The 18,832-nt window shown below is 42.4% G+C and overlaps 1 protein-coding gene across 5 annotated transcripts in view; it reads right to left on the bottom strand.

Moving 5' to 3' along the window:
- LOC143144061 (high-affinity choline transporter 1) overlaps window positions 1–18,832 on the bottom strand; it is a 33,771-nt gene that overhangs the window by 13,385 nt on the left and 1,554 nt on the right. The window contains exons 1-7 of one of the 5 annotated variants that reach the window (XM_076306067.1): window positions 12,064–12,399; window positions 11,865–11,996; window positions 10,389–10,613; window positions 5,786–5,893; window positions 3,036–3,264; window positions 1,942–2,170; window positions 639–876 (exon numbers count right to left, since the gene is read on the bottom strand). In XM_076306067.1, coding sequence (XP_076162182.1) covers window positions 639–876; window positions 1,942–2,170; window positions 3,036–3,264; window positions 5,786–5,893; window positions 10,389–10,613; window positions 11,865–11,877 — 1,042 coding nt within the window. In that variant the 5' untranslated portion in view covers window positions 11,878–11,996; window positions 12,064–12,399. Of the gene's footprint in view, window positions 1–638; window positions 877–1,941; window positions 2,171–3,035; window positions 3,265–5,785; window positions 5,894–10,388; window positions 10,614–11,864; window positions 12,400–13,894; window positions 13,973–18,832 lie in introns of those variants that run through there. The other 4 variants (XM_076306069.1, XM_076306070.1, XM_076306066.1 and 1 more) reach the window with 4 other exon arrangements.

Here is an 18,832-nt window from a genome sequence, read left to right as displayed (position 1 = left end):
AAGCACGTTAAACACCGGTTGTCACGGGTCACCAAGTCACTCCGCGTTCATTCGCGGATCTCATTCACTTCCTTCCACGAGCATACGGTTCTTGAGCCCGTGCTCTTTATAGTCACTCGACCTGCTTTTCCAAACAGTCTAAAATACAAGGTGCAGTGTAATTCCATGGTACAACGCGGAAAGAGGGTGGGTGGTTGTTCGCTTGTGAAATGTGCTAAATTACTTTGATAATCGCGATGCAATAGTCCTTGCGGAGAACCGTGCCGGTTGACTACGTGGCTGCACACCAATCTCGAGCCATTATTTCCGTTTTCTAGGACCGTGAGGAAAGTAACCGTATATTCATGAATATCGTTGAAAGAAACGAGGATACGAGTCTTTTTTACGAGCGATTGATCGATTGCATTACGTCGCACGAAAAAATACGAAAATCGTTATCGATCCTTTCTGAACGATATTAATTTATTACTTGTCTGTGCTTGTAAATATTGACCTGTTTGTTAACAGTGCTCTATTTTTGTTTCAGGTGTGTACAAAGACTTTGATTTTACTATCACACCTCCCTACCTCATCTGTTCTTCGTACAATTGAATTTCGAATTAGCGAAAGAATGGTGCTACTTTGAAGATTCGACTCACCCACAAAGGAGACCCATTGAGGTGTCAGGTATCGAAGGACCATCGGTAATGCCGAGCTCCCGTCGTTTACCAGCAAGCTCATGTTAAATCCTTCGATCAACGACCAATCCGTAGCACGAGCCACCACGCCAATTAACGCTGACGGGAAAGCAAGGATCATGCATCCGAACATCGATGCTATCGAGAGCGTCGTGGCGACAGATGTGCTCCGCATGCTCAGGATTCGTTGGAAGTAGCCCTGAAAACATCATGGAACGATACACCAAACGTGTCGAGTACACAGAGTGCTTCGAAAAAATTTTTTAAAATTACAATCTCTTTTCCAACGCGTACACTCGTCCCACAAAGTTGGAGTACCCACGAACATTGTACCACATGTTCCTAAAGTTTGATTACAATTTTCTGAGATACCTTGTACACGGGGGACATTTGTACACTCCGAAGAAGAGTACAGCGACAATTACGAGGATCAAGTAGCGGTTCTTATTTTATCGGTTTCTCAGAAACAGTTATTACTTCCGTGTTAGTGTTCGCATTTTTTCGAAGCATCTTCTTTTGGGTATATAGAGTGTCTGTTGGCACGTGGGAAGTGTCACAGGTGTGTATTCTGGATAGAAAAATTGAAAAAATCTACGTTTCCAATCTACGGCTTATTTTGTGTTGTTGATCTATCGTCTGTCCATGGAAAGAAGGTTAACGAGTGTTTACAGCCCCACTCTAGTGTACCAGCTACTCCTACCATAGCACGCAATGTCGCTACTGTCGATCTTCGTCACTGTCCTCGGCCAATAGTAACAGCGCGCGCGATGGTAGGGGAGATTGGTCAGCTAGTAGATTGTGAACCAAAGTGGGGAGACTGGTCAGCTAGTAGACTGCCAATCAGAGTAGGGAGACTGGTCAGCTAGTAGACTGTGAACCAGAGTGGGGAGACTGGTCAGCTAGTAGACTGTGGACCAGAGTGGGGAGACTGGTCAGCTAGTAGACTGCCAATCTGAGTGGGGAGACTGGTCAGCTAGTAGACTGCCAATCAGAGTGGGGAGACTGGTCAGCTAGTAGACTGTGAACCAGAATGAGAATAGAAATACTCGTTAACCTTCTCACGGACCAACAGTAGATAAACGATTACTGCAACGCAAAGTAAGCTGTAATTTGGAACCAAAGTCATATCTGGCATTTGTTTAAGTAAACTTCTCTTTTGTTTTCCTCTCTGGAGTCCATAGCTGCGGTATTTCCCACGGACACGTGCCAATAGACATCTTGTATAAATTGTACGCAATACTGTGATCATCGATCGACGCTCTACCTGCCAAGGTATTCCTCCGAATACCAACAACAGCATGCCGTCCACCCATTCGCCCAGATCTTCGTTCCTTATTTCCCCCAGCCATTCGCGCGACACTAAATTCTTCTCGAACGACACGGCAGGGTGCAGTAGAGAGAACGGCGCAGCCACTCCTAAGCCGATTACGATGCAGGCCAACTGCAAAGCATCCGTGCACGCGACCGAATATAATCCACCGAACATAGTGTACCTGCAATTGAGGCGACACTGAAGCATTCGCCGACGAATTTCTTCGAACACCACGATCAAAGGTCGAACACGATTCACGCGATCTCGTTTTCTAATTTTCAATTAAATGAAAATTAAATATATATTCATCCTCGTATAATTTCATCATCGTACATTTTTCTCGTAGAAACGCGCGCGAACAAAAGAAACGAAAACGTACGTTAAAGAAAACAGATATTAACCTGCAGCACTTGTGTTTCAACTTTCGGTACCGAGTAAACAGTCCCAAGCTGTTTTCTCAGAATTTAATAAAGATATCGACTTCGTTTTTGGTACAGTTAAATAGTGCGGAGGTTGATCTTTTAGCGCGCGACAAATTTTGACGACAAGTATCACCTTTAGAAAAATGTTGGCACCCTTGGTTTCAGTAGTAACTCTCAGTAGTAACTCTCAGTAATGACTCTCAGTAGTAACCTCAATAAAACTTCTACTCCAGTTGTAACTATCTCAGTAGTAATTACCTCAGTAGTAACTCTCAGTAGTAACTCTCAGTAGTAACTATTTCAGTAGTAATTACCTCAGTAGTAACTACCTCAGTGGTACTATCTCAGTAGTAATTCTCAGTAGTAACTTTCAGTAGTAACCTCAACAAAATTTCTACCCCAGTAGTAACTATCTCAGTAGTAACTACCTCAGTAGTAACTACCTCAGTAGTACTACCTCGACAAAATTTGTTTCTCACCGAAAGATAAGCCTTCTACGCACGTTCAACTGTAATATAAATGAAGTCGATATATTGTGAAAAGGTTAGATTCTGTGAGAATGGCTTGTAAACGCTCCGTTTGGCACACTCTGTACATTGCTAGCTGATAGGCAGTGGTACTCACACGCCTGCCAATAGCGCGGACACACAGACGCTGATGTTTGGTTCGACACCTGCCACAACGGCCAAAGAGCTGCCCAGAGCCCTCAGGATCGCTGCACACCAGAACAGATCGCCACAGAGCGCAGGGAGGAACAGCAGACCGCCGACTCCGGCCCCGTATCTCTCTTGAAATGGGTCCAACATGGTCACGTGCTCGGCCTTCCTCATCGGTCGCACGAACAGCACAGCACCTGCGATCCGCGATTTCGAATCGTTTCAGGTAAAACGATCCTCGACCCGGACCACCCCTTAACTGCCACGTAACACACGCCAAGATCGCGCAACTCGACAACGATAACCCGTTCGATGCACGTTGGTCGGCCATGGGATAGGTAGGTCTCGATTCGGTGGTCCTGCTTTTAATTAGGTTTTCGAGGCTTCGGCGATTCGAGTGAAACGCAAACTCCATTGCTAGTGTGTAACTTCAATTAATCGCGGTTCGATGAAATTCAAGCCGTGGAAGTGGTGGTAACAGCCCATCCCCCCTGGCAGTGGTAACACCGTAGGTTGGATACCAGTTAACCGATTCCGGGAAAGAGTGCTGGTAAAATAGCTCGTGGATCGTGGCGATTTGAAACGGATCGACTCGAATTTGTTTACGATCAAGATGAATTTTCCACGATGGTGTAGAATTTCAACGAAGACATGGGTCTACAAGTCAGACTCGTAGTTGCGGATCTTGGACAATTTTAGGTCATGGTTTGTATGTATACACGTGGAGCGGAAAATATTACGGTTAGTGTCACTCTAACTTCGCGAAAGTTGAAATAAAACGTTGTCAAAAAACGCTGAGTCGGTGCCACGGGTTTGTCCACGCGAAATGTGGAGTACCCGAAGGTTGGAGGACTGAACCACGAACCGTGATGTTAAATGCTAACGAGGGAAGGACTCGATCTTAATCCCTCCAATTTCAACGAACTTTGATAGAATGGTAGAGGATAAAGTTCTTGTTCAGATGCGTAAAACATTAGATGCAGATACTTGATTTTTTTTAGAGATACAAGCAATTGAATTTCAATGTACCTTGAATCGTACGGTATGTACATTAGCCTGTCGTCGAGATCAATTATTCAAGCAATAGTCTCTTCTATGGGTCAAACCTGTGCACTAATGTTACACTCGATTCTAAAAGTGTTGGTTCATAGAATAGATTAAATCTGTGCACTATATTATATACCTATGTTTATATTAGCCTGTCGTCGAGATCAATTCTTCAAGCAATAGTTTCTACTAAAGGTCAAACTTGTGCACTAATGTTACACTCAATTCTTAAAGTATTGCACCATACTATAAGTCAAACCTGTGCAATACATTACATATATTTATCAAGCGATGGTCTACGCTATAGGTCGAACCTATGCACTAATCTTACACTCGATTCCTAAAGTGTCGATAATTCTTCTACCCTAATTGTTGCAAATTTTGCGCAAGTGGCCATCACAGAATTCTTCTTACTGCGTAAGTTGCTCCCTACGACTTCCATTGACAACCACTCTGCCCGACAAACGAACCAACGCGTCGATCTACCAAAACCTTCGAGATCGGGATCTACGTTGGTCGGTAGAGTCGAAGAACCGGAAGACGCGTTCGATTTTTCGCGCGAGGCTGTTACCACGTAGTCTTCACCACGACTTGACCTAATCCTATTATTCTTGGCTGTCGTCCCCAGACACTACGTCAGCGTCAGCTGCTCCCAGACGCGAGAGCAACGGATCGAAATCGATCGACATCGTTCGACAGCCTTCACGGGAACGTTGTCGCGTATTTACACGGCGAGCTCGCTGGAAAAATAAAGTTACAGGTCTTTCCTCGTCGAGGACGAGAAGGACGGATAAATTTACCGAGCGCACCGGATGTCCTCGGCCTTGACAATTTCAACGCGTCCGTGTCTTCATCGATCTATCCTCCCCGCGCCCTTTCGGTGCGTGGCAGTTAAAGGGTTAAGGTTACACTGGATCAGGCATGTCGAACTCATTGCCAACCGAGGGTCAATTTACCCTTCTACGTCTCGTCGTGACGACGAGGTGATGTGCCATTTGTTCAAAGCGATAAAAAAATATTCTAAAACCCAACTTTTTCGGTCGTATCATCGTCACGCCCTCGTATCGGAAGTAAATACCAACGAGAACAAATGTCATGACCTTTTAAATAACTTTCACTCCGGTTGTGTTTACGCGGGAAACTCGGTTTTCCCCAGTTTGGGTCGAGGATGTTAAATTCGTTTCAACCCGAGGGCCAATTTGCCCTTTGCCGGCGGATGTGTGATTATTTAACAAAAATATTTCGAAGGCTGTTTCATAGACATCAGTTATTACACCCTGAGTGTAGAAGTGAAACGTACCACGGTATAACGATAACAAATTTCACGCATTTTAAATAAACGTAACCTTTGTCCTTTTCGCATTTATACATGCGTTGAACTCGTTCTACACTCTAGGTTTTCGATGTGCGTTGGTCGTTGAAACGTGCCACGGTATTCGATAATAAATTTCAAGTATTTAAATAAACGTAACGTTTGTATTTTTCGCGTTTGTGGAACCCGTACGGTTTCCCTCGCGTCGTGTATCACCGAAAGGATAACGTTACGAGGGTTAATAATAACGCTTCGAACAAAATGGCCAAGCGTGCCGCAAAATGTAATGGATCGGGGCGCGTGTTCGACATGCCTGCACTAGACGCTAATGCGTGTTTGAAAGTCTAGCAATCGCGTACCAAATAGCAGGCTGAGGCTGTAACCGAAGGGCACTTGACACCAGGCCAATCCTCTTGTGAACATGGCTTCCGCTGTCCCGTTCACGTAGGCGCCGCCGACCCACGTGGCTTCGCATGAAAAATACGGGTTTTTTTCACGATTAGTCCTTCGATCAAGCGAGACGATCGCTCTTTCGAGAGAATATAGTATGTTATATAGAGCGAGGCCGGTGATCTGGAAACGCTTCGTGAATTACCGATGGACAAAGGTCGTACCAGCTGATGGCCGGAACAGTGGGTTCGGTAAAGTACTTCCTTTTGTTTTAAATTTATCATAGGGTTTTCAATGTTTCCGAAATCGGTGCACGAGAAACCGAGGCGATTGAAAAATGTTCGATCATCTTGTTTAAATTGAGAAACGAACCGTATGTTTAAATATAGCGTGTGCACTTTGTTTGGAAACTTTTCAGTTATTTTTAGGAAGAACATCGTTTCGTTTTACGACTAAAGAGGTATGAAGGAACGAAAGGATCCAGGGGAAACTAGATGGAATGATGTGTGTAAATATAGGATTGTGTCGTCTTAATAGTGGTTTAATTTTGATTTATATTCTATAGATATTTGTCGTTGAATATTTTTTAACGAGATCATTACGATCGTTGAAAATGGCTGAACGTTCAGGGACCAACGTTCTGATCATTTTCGTTAGGTGAATCTAAGTACGATAGGGATTCATAGATTTATATAGAGTTGAATTTTTTATAAATGGTGTATAGAACATTCGTTTCGTACTATTCTCATAGATATTCTCATCTCATCCCTCGTTAGATTTCGAGCAAAATTGATCGATGAATGATGATGGTACTCTCTTGTACTTGTTTGATTCTTCGGGTATATATTTTTTCTCTATCTTCTCTACTAAAGAAAAAAAGTAAGTAAATCTTATTATTAATTATATTATTATAGCACACCTTTATTTATCACCTACGGCGCTGAAATTCCAGCCAAGAACGTTATATAAATACACAAACCTTGTCGAAGACTAAAATAAATTGTCATAAGTAAACAAAACAAAAATCGATTCTTCTAACTGATACTATCAGATTCGTTCTTTAAAGAGTTACGTCACTTTGACAGACCGAAAGATCAGATAATTTTTAGAAACTCTTCTCGAAGACGTTTAACATATAAATCAACAATTAGGATATTTTTAACCAAAAGACCCTTCTACTGAACGTTTCAATGCTTCAAAGTTAAGGAGCGACTCCTTGCATCGAAAACAATTTTTATTCAATAAATGGTACTAAACGTTTCAATGCTTCAAACTTAAACAGCGATTCCTTGCACCAAATTTCCTTCGAAAACAATTTTTATTCAATAAACGGAACTGAACGTTTCAATGCTTCAAACTTAAACAGCGATTCCTTGCACCGAATTTCCTTCGAAAACAATTTTTATTCAATAAATGGAACTGAACGTTTCAATGGTTGAAAGTTAAGATTCTTTGCACGGAACTTCGTTCGTTCGCGAAAAATATTATTCTCCCGCAATTTCGTTGGTATTCCCGCTCCCGAACGCATCCCGGGGTGCACGGTGCATACGCGGACAACCTTAACACGCGATAACGATCAACGACCGTTGGTGGCGGTAGTGGTGTGGCGGTGGCGGTGGCGGGGGAGTTCTTATCGTCCGGGCGACACGGCGCGAGAAGCGTATCTCGCGCGTGCCGCGAGAAAAGCGTGTTTTTCACCGCACGAAAACTACTACTCCAACGACCCGTGCATTTTTCCCCCCGACCGCTCCGCGACACCGATGCTGACCGTACACGTCGGTGGCAAACGCGGGTAAACGGTGAAACGCGTGCTCCGCAACCCTTCTTCTTCCATTGGTGCTCTTCCCCCCTCCCCATTCACTCGAGAGGCGAGGGACGCGGAGACGAGGCAACCGGTAGAATAGAGATAATTATGCCTCGGCAGCGTATTTTCCGTTCCCGCGTTTTCTCCCCCCCTACTCACCCTTCGCCGCGCGTCCGTGGGGCCGCGTTCATTAAGGTAATGGAGGGACGCGAAATAGAAAAAAAAAGAAAAGAAGAAAAAGAAAAAAATGATTTTTCACCACAGAAACGGGGCCACGTGTGAATCTAAGACGAATCGTCGTTGCGGCGCACGGATGGGAAGGGGGAGGAACTGGGCGTGTCGAACAGAATGAAAGCGCGTAAACGAAAGGAATAAACGGGGACAAAAAGAGGCGAACTATGAATAAACGTCCGATGCGGGGAACGGCCGAGCCGAGAAATGCAATTGACGCGACGACAAAGCGGGATTTCCCCGGTGTCCTACTGCCTGGTACCCCGATAAAAAGAACCGCGCGCGAGCACGCCGCTCGCGAGCTAGAGAGAATCGGAGCGATGCGGAGCGGGTGGTGGTGATGGTGGCGGTGGTGGTGGTGGTGGTGCAAAGAAGAGGAGGTGTTCGAGCGGAGGTTTTCCTCGTTAAGTTGAAACGTTCCCCGTCGAATTCGACGATCGTTCCACGGTTAACGTAATTGCGGGATTCACGGTTTTGCTCCACGATTACGGCCAGGTCGAGAGCACGCGCCCCTGATGGGAAGATCTGGGAATTGCACGTTCTTCTATATCGAGGAGGAGGGTGGGGGAGGAGTGGAAATCTATGTCGAGACTCTTTTGTCGCCTCGATTGGACAGGGGGGATATCAATCCCGTGAAGTGGAGATGTTTTGGGAATTTGTTCGCAAATCGAGAAGAATCGAAGGGATCGGGGGGTTGGTGTCGGAGTAGCTCGGGTCGTTTACAGGTAACTGGGGAACAATAGAGGGTTTAGGAATCGCGTGGACAGGTGGATTACAAACTGTTGCGTTTCTTTCTCGAAATGTTTGAAATTGGGGAAGGAAGGAAAGAATGTATTTAAGAATGGAATTCTCGAATCGTAGAGCTTGGCGCGCGAATGGGACGCTTGAGACATTGGAGAGACGAGGATGGTTGGAGATGTCTCGATTATTTGAATCAGGAAGCTTCTTAACGAGGCAGGGTAGTGTTCGTACGATGAGAGTAAGACATATTAGAGGCCTAAGTCCTGATAAGCCTCATCAGGTACGTCTGCGGTAGGATTAGGGTCTTAGAGGAAACGGAATGGTTTGGGAATCGTGTCTTAAAGATTCCGAATAGACGAGTCTGAGCTCGAAATTAGATTTACCTAAGACTGTTGTCGAAGGAGTAAACTAATTTAAGAAGTATAGTTCGATAATTCTCTATTGGTAGATTTGAAGTTAGTTGTTGTTTCAACGGGACCAATGGGATTTTAGAATTACGTTCTCATAATCCCGGCTAGGAAGATTTGCATTGAATTGGATCCCAGTTTGCACAGATTAGTAGACTTACAGTTTCGAAAAGAATTGGTAGATCCGGGAACCATGTTCTGGTAATCCTAACTGAGTAGATCGATGCTAAATTGAGCTTATAATTGAGTTCGTTGCTTTACCAATTTCTTCTGGTACCTCATAAAAAATTACGTCTACGTGTTCCCATCGATTCGGTTTAACGAGCAATTCGATTCGAGAGAAATCTACTCAAGAAGGATTGAAAGAAGATAATTTTCAAATCTCCCAACATTTTTCTAATAAGATAGAAAAGAGAAAAATCAGTCCTGAGAGGAACTGCGAGTCGTATTGGGCCAGACGATTTGATCAGACTTTAAGAGATTCTTTGACACTGTTCACATTCCCCTTAACTCGAGATTAATCTTGTTTTCTCTCTGTTATACATTCGAAAAGAAAGACTACGTGTCGTTTGAAATTAATTTAGAAGAAACATTGTAGAAATAAGCTAACCTAAGAACTATACCATGACTCTTGGCTGCCATTTTTCGACTTTGAAGAAGAAACCTCCCCTTACATTGCAGTCATTCGTTTTATTTATGCCTATATAACTTCTAATTTACAAAAAACATTGAAATACGTTTCGTATAAATATTGTATCCATTTTGTGGATCTAATATCAGTAGAAAAAATTAAAAAAAATATTTGTCCTTCTAATTTATTTCCTTCTGAAAACAAATTTGAAAAAACATTTGTCCTTCTAATTTACTGCCTTCTGAAAACAAATTTAAAAAAACATTTGTCCTTCTAATTTACTGCCTTCTGGAAACAAATTTGAAAAAACATTTGTCCTTCTAATTTACTGCCTTCTGAAAACAAATTTGAAAAAATATTTGTCCTTTTAATTTACTGCCTTCTGGAAACAAATTTAAAAAAACATTTGTCCTTTTAATTTACTGCCTTCTGGAAACAAATTTAAAAAAACATTTGTCCTTTTAATTTACTGCCTTCTGGAAACGAATTTAAAAGAAACATATGTCCTTTTAATTTACTGCCTACTGGAAACAATATAAATTTATTCGAAACATTTTTCAGTACCTTTTACGTTACATCTTCCTAAATATACAAGCATAAATGCAAATAGACGGCTCTGGTGTAAGGGGTGGTTTCACCCTTAAAGTCGAAAAGTAGCAAGCCGATAGTCCACGGTCTTCCCTTGTCAGCGTTCAACGTTCCTAATGAAAAGAGAGAAGCGTTCCTCCGCAGGAGTGAAAAGGTGTTCCTTTACTTACCAATTAGGGTGAAGACACCAAGAAGCGGGCCGAGGCCACGATTGGCTAGCATCATGGCATCCTGGCCTTGTTGAGATTTTTTCTCCTTCACGACAGCCGCCCAAATGCCGACACCTAGCACAGCCACGTAAAACACGATCACGCCGACCACCCCTAACACGTACACCCCCATCGTTGGGCCTTTACTTTTGTCCTCTCCTGGGATAACCGTGTGCTCCCCTGTAACTGAATTACTTCGAACATTATCCATAATACACCTTTGTTCCTATCCGTGCTAATTGCCCTCTAACAGAATTAATTACAAGGCATTGACAAAGGCTACAAACTCGAAGATGTCGGTTCCGAAAATTGTCTCGCGCGTGTATGTAAAAACGAGTCTCTTGTATGTAAAAAAGTGATTAATTAACATTACGAAATTGAAGATTCTCGAGCTTCGAGAACCGACATCTTCATCCGTGTGTACCGAACAAGTGTAATTTTGTAGTATTAATTACAATGCATGGACAAAAGCTACAAACTCGAAGATGTCGGTTTCGAAAGTTGTCTCGCGAGTATATGTAAAAACGAGTCTCTTGTATGTAAAAAAGTGATTAATTAACATTACGAAATTGAAGATTCTCGAGCTTCGAGAACCGACATCTTCATCCGTGTGTACCGAACAAGTGTAATTTTGTAGTATTAATTACAATGCATGGACAAAAGCTACAAACTCGAAGATGTCAGTTCCGAAAATTGTCTCGTGGTTGTATATAAAAGAAAGTCTAGTTAACGTTACAAAATTGAAGATTTTCGAGCTTCGAGAACCGACATCTTCATCCGTGTGTATCGAACAACAGTAATTTCATAGAGAAGCTCCAAAACATTGTCAAGCTGTTGGCCAAGGAGATTCGTTAATTAATAGGGCGAGTTGGGCGATCGCTAATTGCATGCGTGTTTCGAGACGTGCAGAGTTGGGGTGCAAGTAGCTCTTCGTTCACAAAGACCCATTCAACACTGGAATCTGTTCGACACTAATTTTCCGACCCTCGCAATCAGTATCGGCAGAACAATCTTGACACTCTGATTGTGCATCCATTCGAATCTCTCTTGCACGACAGGAATGACAATTCGTTCTTGATAACATATCAACGGACCGATTGCGTCGTGAATTTGACACTTTGGATTGTAACGAAACAATTTACCAGAGACGATCGACAGACAGACGATTTAACCACGAACATTGATATTAATTCCGCAAATCGTGTATATCTCAATTTCATGATATAAGCTTCGTTCAATTTGTTTCGTTCCACGTCAAATACGAATGTATTGTATATATTTGTGTTTATAATATTCTAAGATCCGCATTTTCAATGTTCGTTAAAAAAAAGAAATACTCCAGATTGAATTCCTTATCCGCCAATGGTAACTTCAATCTTCCTTACCACTGAACGAGGATAAAAGTAAAGCGATGAAAGAAAATATTCCACGGCTTACCGAAGTTCAACATCCTCTGGTTTTACTTTGCATAGACTTCTGAGCACGGGCGACTTCGATACGGTTGGTAATCAATAGCCCGAGTTGAGAAAAATAAATTAGAATTCAAGATTGAATGGATCAAGCATCGACCTTTCAAAGATAAGAAATTGAATAAATAAAATTATTATCCTGCACGGAATGCTCCATTAATGCTTACTTTGTTTCAGTTTCAATGGTTGCTGGTCTCGGACCGTCGTATTTTTTTTTTTTTTTTTCTTTAATGAAAACAAGAAACGTCATCTGTATTTGTTTATCTTCGAAACACGATTGATCTCGCGAGTCGAGCGCGGTTCAAACGAACCACAGGGGAAACCATCTTCAACCACTTGGTCGTTTGAACATTTCCTCTGTGTATAAATTAAGCTCTACCGCTTTTTAGCGATCTTTTGTTTGTTTTAGAGATTACATCAAACAAAGTTCAATTTTCTTTCCTTTGAAACCTCATTTTACAACAGAATACTGTGACTGCCTATTGACATTGCACTCTCACACATTTGCTCGGGCTGAGATTAGGTTCTTTTTTTATTAGAGAATCATGGTATCGCCGTAATAATATATATCGAATAATATTTCGATTCATATACAATTGCTTTCCTATCCATAATGTATTTTCTATGTTCGAAACCATTTTTATTCTATATATATAATAATAAGAAAACCATAGGTGGACTCAACGAGCTTTCCACAACTCGGTCTTTCTAAAATTTTTTCTAGGAAAAAGCTAAAAGGTAGAAACAAGTAAAAATGCTACTTACAAATATCTCAATTTTCTTTCACAATATATTCCCCATCTAGACTGGGGTTTGTAAAAAGTTATTACATTTGCAATAAAAATTCTTGTACAAACATGTTACAAGATATTAACACAAGTTTAATTTAAAAAAATTAAGATATTTATTTAATTAAATTGTAATTGGTTAGAAGCGAAAGACATTCGTTTTTTTCTACCTCCAGTTGAAATCTTTCCTCGTGACAAAGTTTGTGAAACGGTCGTAGAAATTCAAGATTAAATTCTGTACACGGATTTGTCTCTTCAGCTTTTGTTAATAAAGCTATTGTTCTTCCTGCTCTTCGTTCAAACTTTTGTTCCAGCCCTATAACTCATCGTTACAGGCATATTAGTACATTACTTTCTTTTTCAACTTTCACTCTTTTTGAGTACTCGTCTCCGCACTTGTGAACTTCGATTAAATATTTTTATTAACAACACATGCTATGAATATTAAATAACGATCAGCAAATCTTCAAGAAAAATCAAATTGAAGATTTGAAGCAAGAAACAAGAATTGCTATTTGCTAAAAGAATATTCGTATTAGAATTTTAAAATAGCAAGAAAAACTTAACTTCGTTCCACAGATATCTATCTCGCAGCTACCTAAACACGATAGACGCGTTTCAAACGTAGTTTTACACAATACACCCAGAAACTCGTATTAACGTTTACAACACATTTCGAGATATTTACCGTGTTACAACCCCCCTCCCCTGCTATTACCAAAGTGTCTTCACCCCTACGATAATAATAAAAACGTAACCGAACTCGACGAGCCTCCCTTTAGTATTCGATGAAACGTGGTTCGGTTTGTGTAACGTTGGTACACCTGAAAGGTAAACATTCACGGTACCGTTCGAAATTCTTCGATTTTCACGATCGCAGTGGCGCGTTAGGTATTGATCGTATGCCAACGGTATCCAATAAAATTCGCACAGTTTGGTTATCGTTCTCCAGCGGATAGCATCGTCGCGGCGTGCAAGCGGGCGGGCGGGCAGGCGAGCGGGCTGGCGGGCAGGCGGGCAGGCGGGCAGGCGGGCGGGCATGCAGGCACGTAGCAAAAGTTAAAGCTCGGTAAACTCGTCGGGCAAACGGTGGAAGAGAGCTAATCGACCGCGGCGGCAATTGCAGCGTGGATTAAAATTCAAGTGTGGCCCAGATATCGGACACGTTGGGTCGTCGGGTCATGACCCGGCACCGGGACGCTGTACTCACATAAAGTTCAGCCGATCCTCTGCGCTCCTCTCGCTCGGCATTATTAATTCGTATCGGGGCCGCTCTTTTTTCGGGTATCTGGAAAACCGAGCACGCGAGAAAATGAGAAAACCACGCGTCGATGTTGTTCCCGTTCGTGTGATCGAGCGAGACGAAGCGGGGCCACGGATGGTTACAGCTCGATCGAATCGAAAGACGAAACGCGTGCGAGCGCGAATGTTTCTCTTTGCTCTTTCCTTCTTTAATCAGTACTCTGTATCTCCTTTTCAAGCGTGAGTGTTTTTTTTTTCGCTTTAATCGGAATTGTATATTTCATTTTTAGCCGCGAATGTTCTTCTTTTCTTTTCAATTGAAATTTTATATTGTATTTCACTTTCAGGCGCGAATGTTCTTTTTTTTCATTTTAATCGGAATTATGTATTTCATTTTCAGCCGCGAATGTTCTTTTTTTCTTTTCAATCGGAATTTTATATCGTATTTCACTTTCAGGCGCGAATGTTCTTTTTTTCTTTTTATTCGGAATTATGTATTTCATCTTCAGGCGTGAATGTTCTTTTTTTTCTTTTTAATCAGAATTTTGTATTTTCGTTTTATGTTGTACGGTGAAAGCATCGTCGTTCGAACCGATTCGGAGCACTCGGGAACGTAAATTTTCGGATTATGCGCCTCTCTCGGGGCATCGATCGTTTATTTATTTCAGGAGGAGACGTTTAATCAAAAATTTGAATTCAGTTAGTAAAATCGATCGTTGAAACCGATTAACCTGCGCGTTTAATCGAGGAATTGTAGATATTGGGTCTCTAATGATCTTTATCCTCTTTGGAAGGCATCTCTGGAAAGAAGAGGGAGTTTTTGCGCGTGAAATTTTTTGAATGATTTTCGTTACGTTCCGTTCGATCGATTTGGAGTATTTTACAGTTTGAATCGAGGAAAGTCCCCGACCGATTTAAATACTATCATTAATGTATAGAATATTTACCACGAAATATTTGTATTACAAATAGTGTGAAAATCCAAGTTAAATACTCGCATTAATGTATACAATATTTACCACGGTGTACTTGAATTACAAATAGTGTGAAAATTCAAGTTAAATACTTTAATGATACCTAATACCGTTAATGTGTACAACATTTACAACGGTATACTTGAATTACAAATTGTGTGAAAATCCAAGTCAAATACTATCATTAATGAATACAATATTTACCACGGAATACTTGTATTACAAATAATTCTGAAAATCCGAGTTAATTCCAGATTGAAATTTGTTGAAGCTTAATACCGAATCGCTCCGTAGAGAAAAGAAAAAAAGAAAAACAAAGTTGACCGATCAAGTCACTTCCACCCCGGAAACAAGCTCTCATCTTCCGTATCACATCCTCCTCGAAATCGTGGAAATTTCGCAACCTGTATACAAAATAACGAATACATTGAACGGTTCGTTTTCAGCGAAACGTCTTGTCCGTTTTACGCGTTCAAATAATTACCCCCTAATTATAATACTTCTGAAGCGAATTGAAATCTCCGCGTCGCGCGACCCACGGAGGTGGGTCGGTATTCCGTTGGAAATGCATTCGGAACGAAGCACGATACCTCGTGTTATCGACGTTCGCGTTACAGTCGATAAACGGTCTCCAGCGAAGAAAAACCTAGTTACCGATTAAAATACCGATTAAATTGAATCTCCCGTTCGTTTTCACCCCGTAGTGGGTAGAATCATCGATACAGCTTCTTTCACCGTGTCTACCGGCGCTGGTTCCCCCCCTCACTCGGTTCCCCTCTCTCGAACCAATTAAAACGAGTACATCCGGTATTTACATATTCCACCCAATCAGAAACATCGCATTAGAGCTCTCCAAATACCTAAAACCGGCAATCGATAAATTTACGTTACGCCGCGACCAATTGGCCGCTTGTGGAGTGAAAGGAGGAGGAGAGGGGAGGGGAGGGCGTGCGCGCTCGCTCACGGGGGTGCGTTTTTCACGATTCGTCGTTGGGTGGGAAAACTAGGGGGAAAAAATAAAAAGAAGAAAAAAAAAATACATAAAGAAGCGAACGCGGCTGGGTGTAATTGGCCGAGAGCGAACGATGTGTGGGTGGACGGGGGTGGTGGAAGAGGGAACCGAGGGTGTCGTTCGTTACCGGCGAAATCGCTTACTAATTAAGTGTAACGAAAAAATTAACGAGCGGAAACGGGTCGCGCGGTCGGGAATAAATAACCGGGGCTCGTTACGAATTTTTGTCGAAAAACGCCGAGTGAATCGCGCGCCCCCTGACCCCCCACTCCGCGCAGCCCCACCCCGCGACGAATGAAAAGGCGTTTCAGAGACCGACGGCGGGAGCGCTGAAGAGATGGAGCGGAACGAAGAAACGCGACTGGCGAAGGAAACGGTGAAACTCGAGGGTTAAACGGCACGTGGAGGGGGGGAGGGGCCGAGCGGGGAATAAGTTTAAGGGACTCGTTGGTGGCTGTTCTCTCGCGGAGGAAATACTCGTTGCTCGATCGCTCGAGCATTTTCGGAACGAGGATATCCGCGATTGCGGACGTTGTCGTCGGCTCCGCGAGTGACGAGAGAATAAAGGGGTCGAGGGTGGGGGGACAGGATAAGGGCGGTGAGAGACGAAATCAAGGGTGGGTTTGTTTATGGTACCGCGGCACAGAATGCTCCTTAAGCCGGTGCTAGCGAAATGGGCGAGCGTAATCGAGTCCCACGGAACAACCGACGCTCCGTGACAAAGCCTGGAAGACCGGAGGAGCGATCATTTTCTAGACACCGGTTCGCGATGTTATCGAGACCGGCTTATTATTCCTCTTTCTCCCGCGATGGAGCAAGTGCGTTCTCGTCGTTTCTTCGGTTTAACCCATTTGTACCACTATGGAACATCCTTTGGAGAGAATCTATATTATACTTCGAGGTGGAAATTTTTTTTGGAATATTTCGAACATTTTAGCTAGAATATTTTTTTTTTTGAAAGAGTACAGGCTTTCGTGGATAAAGTAGTTTGTATTGTTTAGATCCCGAAGTCAGATCTTCGAGAGCAAGGCTGCCTCAGATTTCTGTACGCAGACCACCCCTTTGAAAAATATTCTTTCATCGGAAAAGTTTATTGGAATGTTTTCAAAATATTTGCAAAAAATTTTCTTTCGTACAGGTAATCATTCGTGAACGGAGTGGTACGTATTGCTTAGGATACGGTGATAGTTTTCCGATCGTAACAAAAATAGTTTTACTTTAGTCCTAAATAAATCAATGCCACAATTATGGTTGCTAATTATTCGAAGGATGACGTAAATTAATGTCACAAGTGTGTATTCTCTTTCCACCGCACTGTGATAAAGAGAGAAAAATGCAATGTAAATATTAAGTTCTCGCGAACGATGGAGCATCCATCCTATCCGATAGATTTTAATATTAACTTTAGAGCTTTTCTCGGGTCTTTATAGACCCGAGAAGAAACGAAGAAACTAAGAGTAAACGGTGAAACGCGATTGAAGCTCCGCGAGCTGGCTTGTTTGTACGAATCGATCGATGTGAAATTTATTTTTCCAATGAACATCCGTTTGCAATCTATTAACGAAGAGAATACATCAATAATACAAGGGGCTGCACTCGCTTCGGTGAAGCGGCCAGAAGTACCTAATGTGGAGCACACATCCTCCACGTTGAATAGATCCCGAGGTCCTTAACTTTAACTACCAGAATCCACAGGCTGAGTCATGCAATTGCAACTGGATGCGTCTCTTTTCTTTCGTTCGAACGTAGAGGAGATAACAAAGAAGAAAAATTCAACTCCAACCTCTTTCGACTTGGTTTTCACCATATATGCAACAATCTGCAAAAGCTGCAGTTGCACCTTCTCGAAACGAAACCTTTCCTCGAGCCTGGTGCGTTCCTCGGGTCTTTTTCGACTCATTGCCTTCTCATAATATTAATATTGTTTGGAAAGTCATTTCGTTTTCCAAAATGGAGAATATCTAAAAAAAACGAAATGACTTTCCGAACAACCCAATATATTGTTCCTCTTGGAACTATATCAATTAATGAGATTGGACGCGTTACCAATATTACTTTGGTCGTCTCACGGTGTTAATGAACTCGAGTTCCATACATTCGGGGAACATTTTTGTCGAAGAAACTCTAAACGTATCCTCGAATGGAGGAAAGCTTAAAGGTTAAACGAATTAATTCGTTACGAGTGCTCCCGGGAATAAATGTATTACAGCTCGAGTTAAGATCGAGTTTGTTGGTAAAGCATGGCTTCCTTTATCGAGGGTATATTCAAGCATTTCACCATCACAGTTCGCGAACATTGGATGCAAACACTCGAGAACCCGAGCTTTGCATTTCACGAACGTTTGAATGTAAAACGTTGACTCGACTTAAGGTGGAGATTCGATTTGAAAGTCCGATTTAATTTCGTTCGTAGTCACTTTTAATTCATCGAGAACAAGTACAAAGAAACAGCTCGTAGGGTGCTCCTTGCGTCACGGTGGAACGTTTGTTCGAAAAATCTCCACCGTATTGTTGTCTCGTATTTCTCGATGCCGATATCGATTCGATTCTACAGGAACTCACGTTTTTACACGTTCGATTATTTTCTCCGTCACTCCTCTCCGGGTTCTCGTTCACGAAAAAATACAAAACCCACCCTAAACTAGCTGTGACTCATCCTGCGTAACTCCGCCAATCTACCCCTGAAACGCGTTCCTTCGTCAATGCGTGGATCCTGACAACGACACCGTGCTTGTGTTTCAACGAATTCCTCGATTGCGGGGAAATCTACGTTGACGTGCATCCCCCGATCGCTTGCACCTCGTGCACCTATCTCTCGATCACCTGTGCTTCGCGTACCGTTAAGGTGGATTTGTACACCGTGGACCAAAATTCGTGGTACAAACAATGTCGGGGAGATTCTATGATTGAAAACAAGACG

The sequence above is a fragment of the Ptiloglossa arizonensis genome, chromosome 3 (assembly GCF_051014685.1).
Source record: "Ptiloglossa arizonensis isolate GNS036 chromosome 3, iyPtiAriz1_principal, whole genome shotgun sequence".
Lineage (NCBI taxonomy): Eukaryota > Metazoa > Arthropoda > Insecta > Hymenoptera > Colletidae > Ptiloglossa > Ptiloglossa arizonensis.
This window is presented reverse-complemented; position numbering and strand designations above follow the sequence as displayed.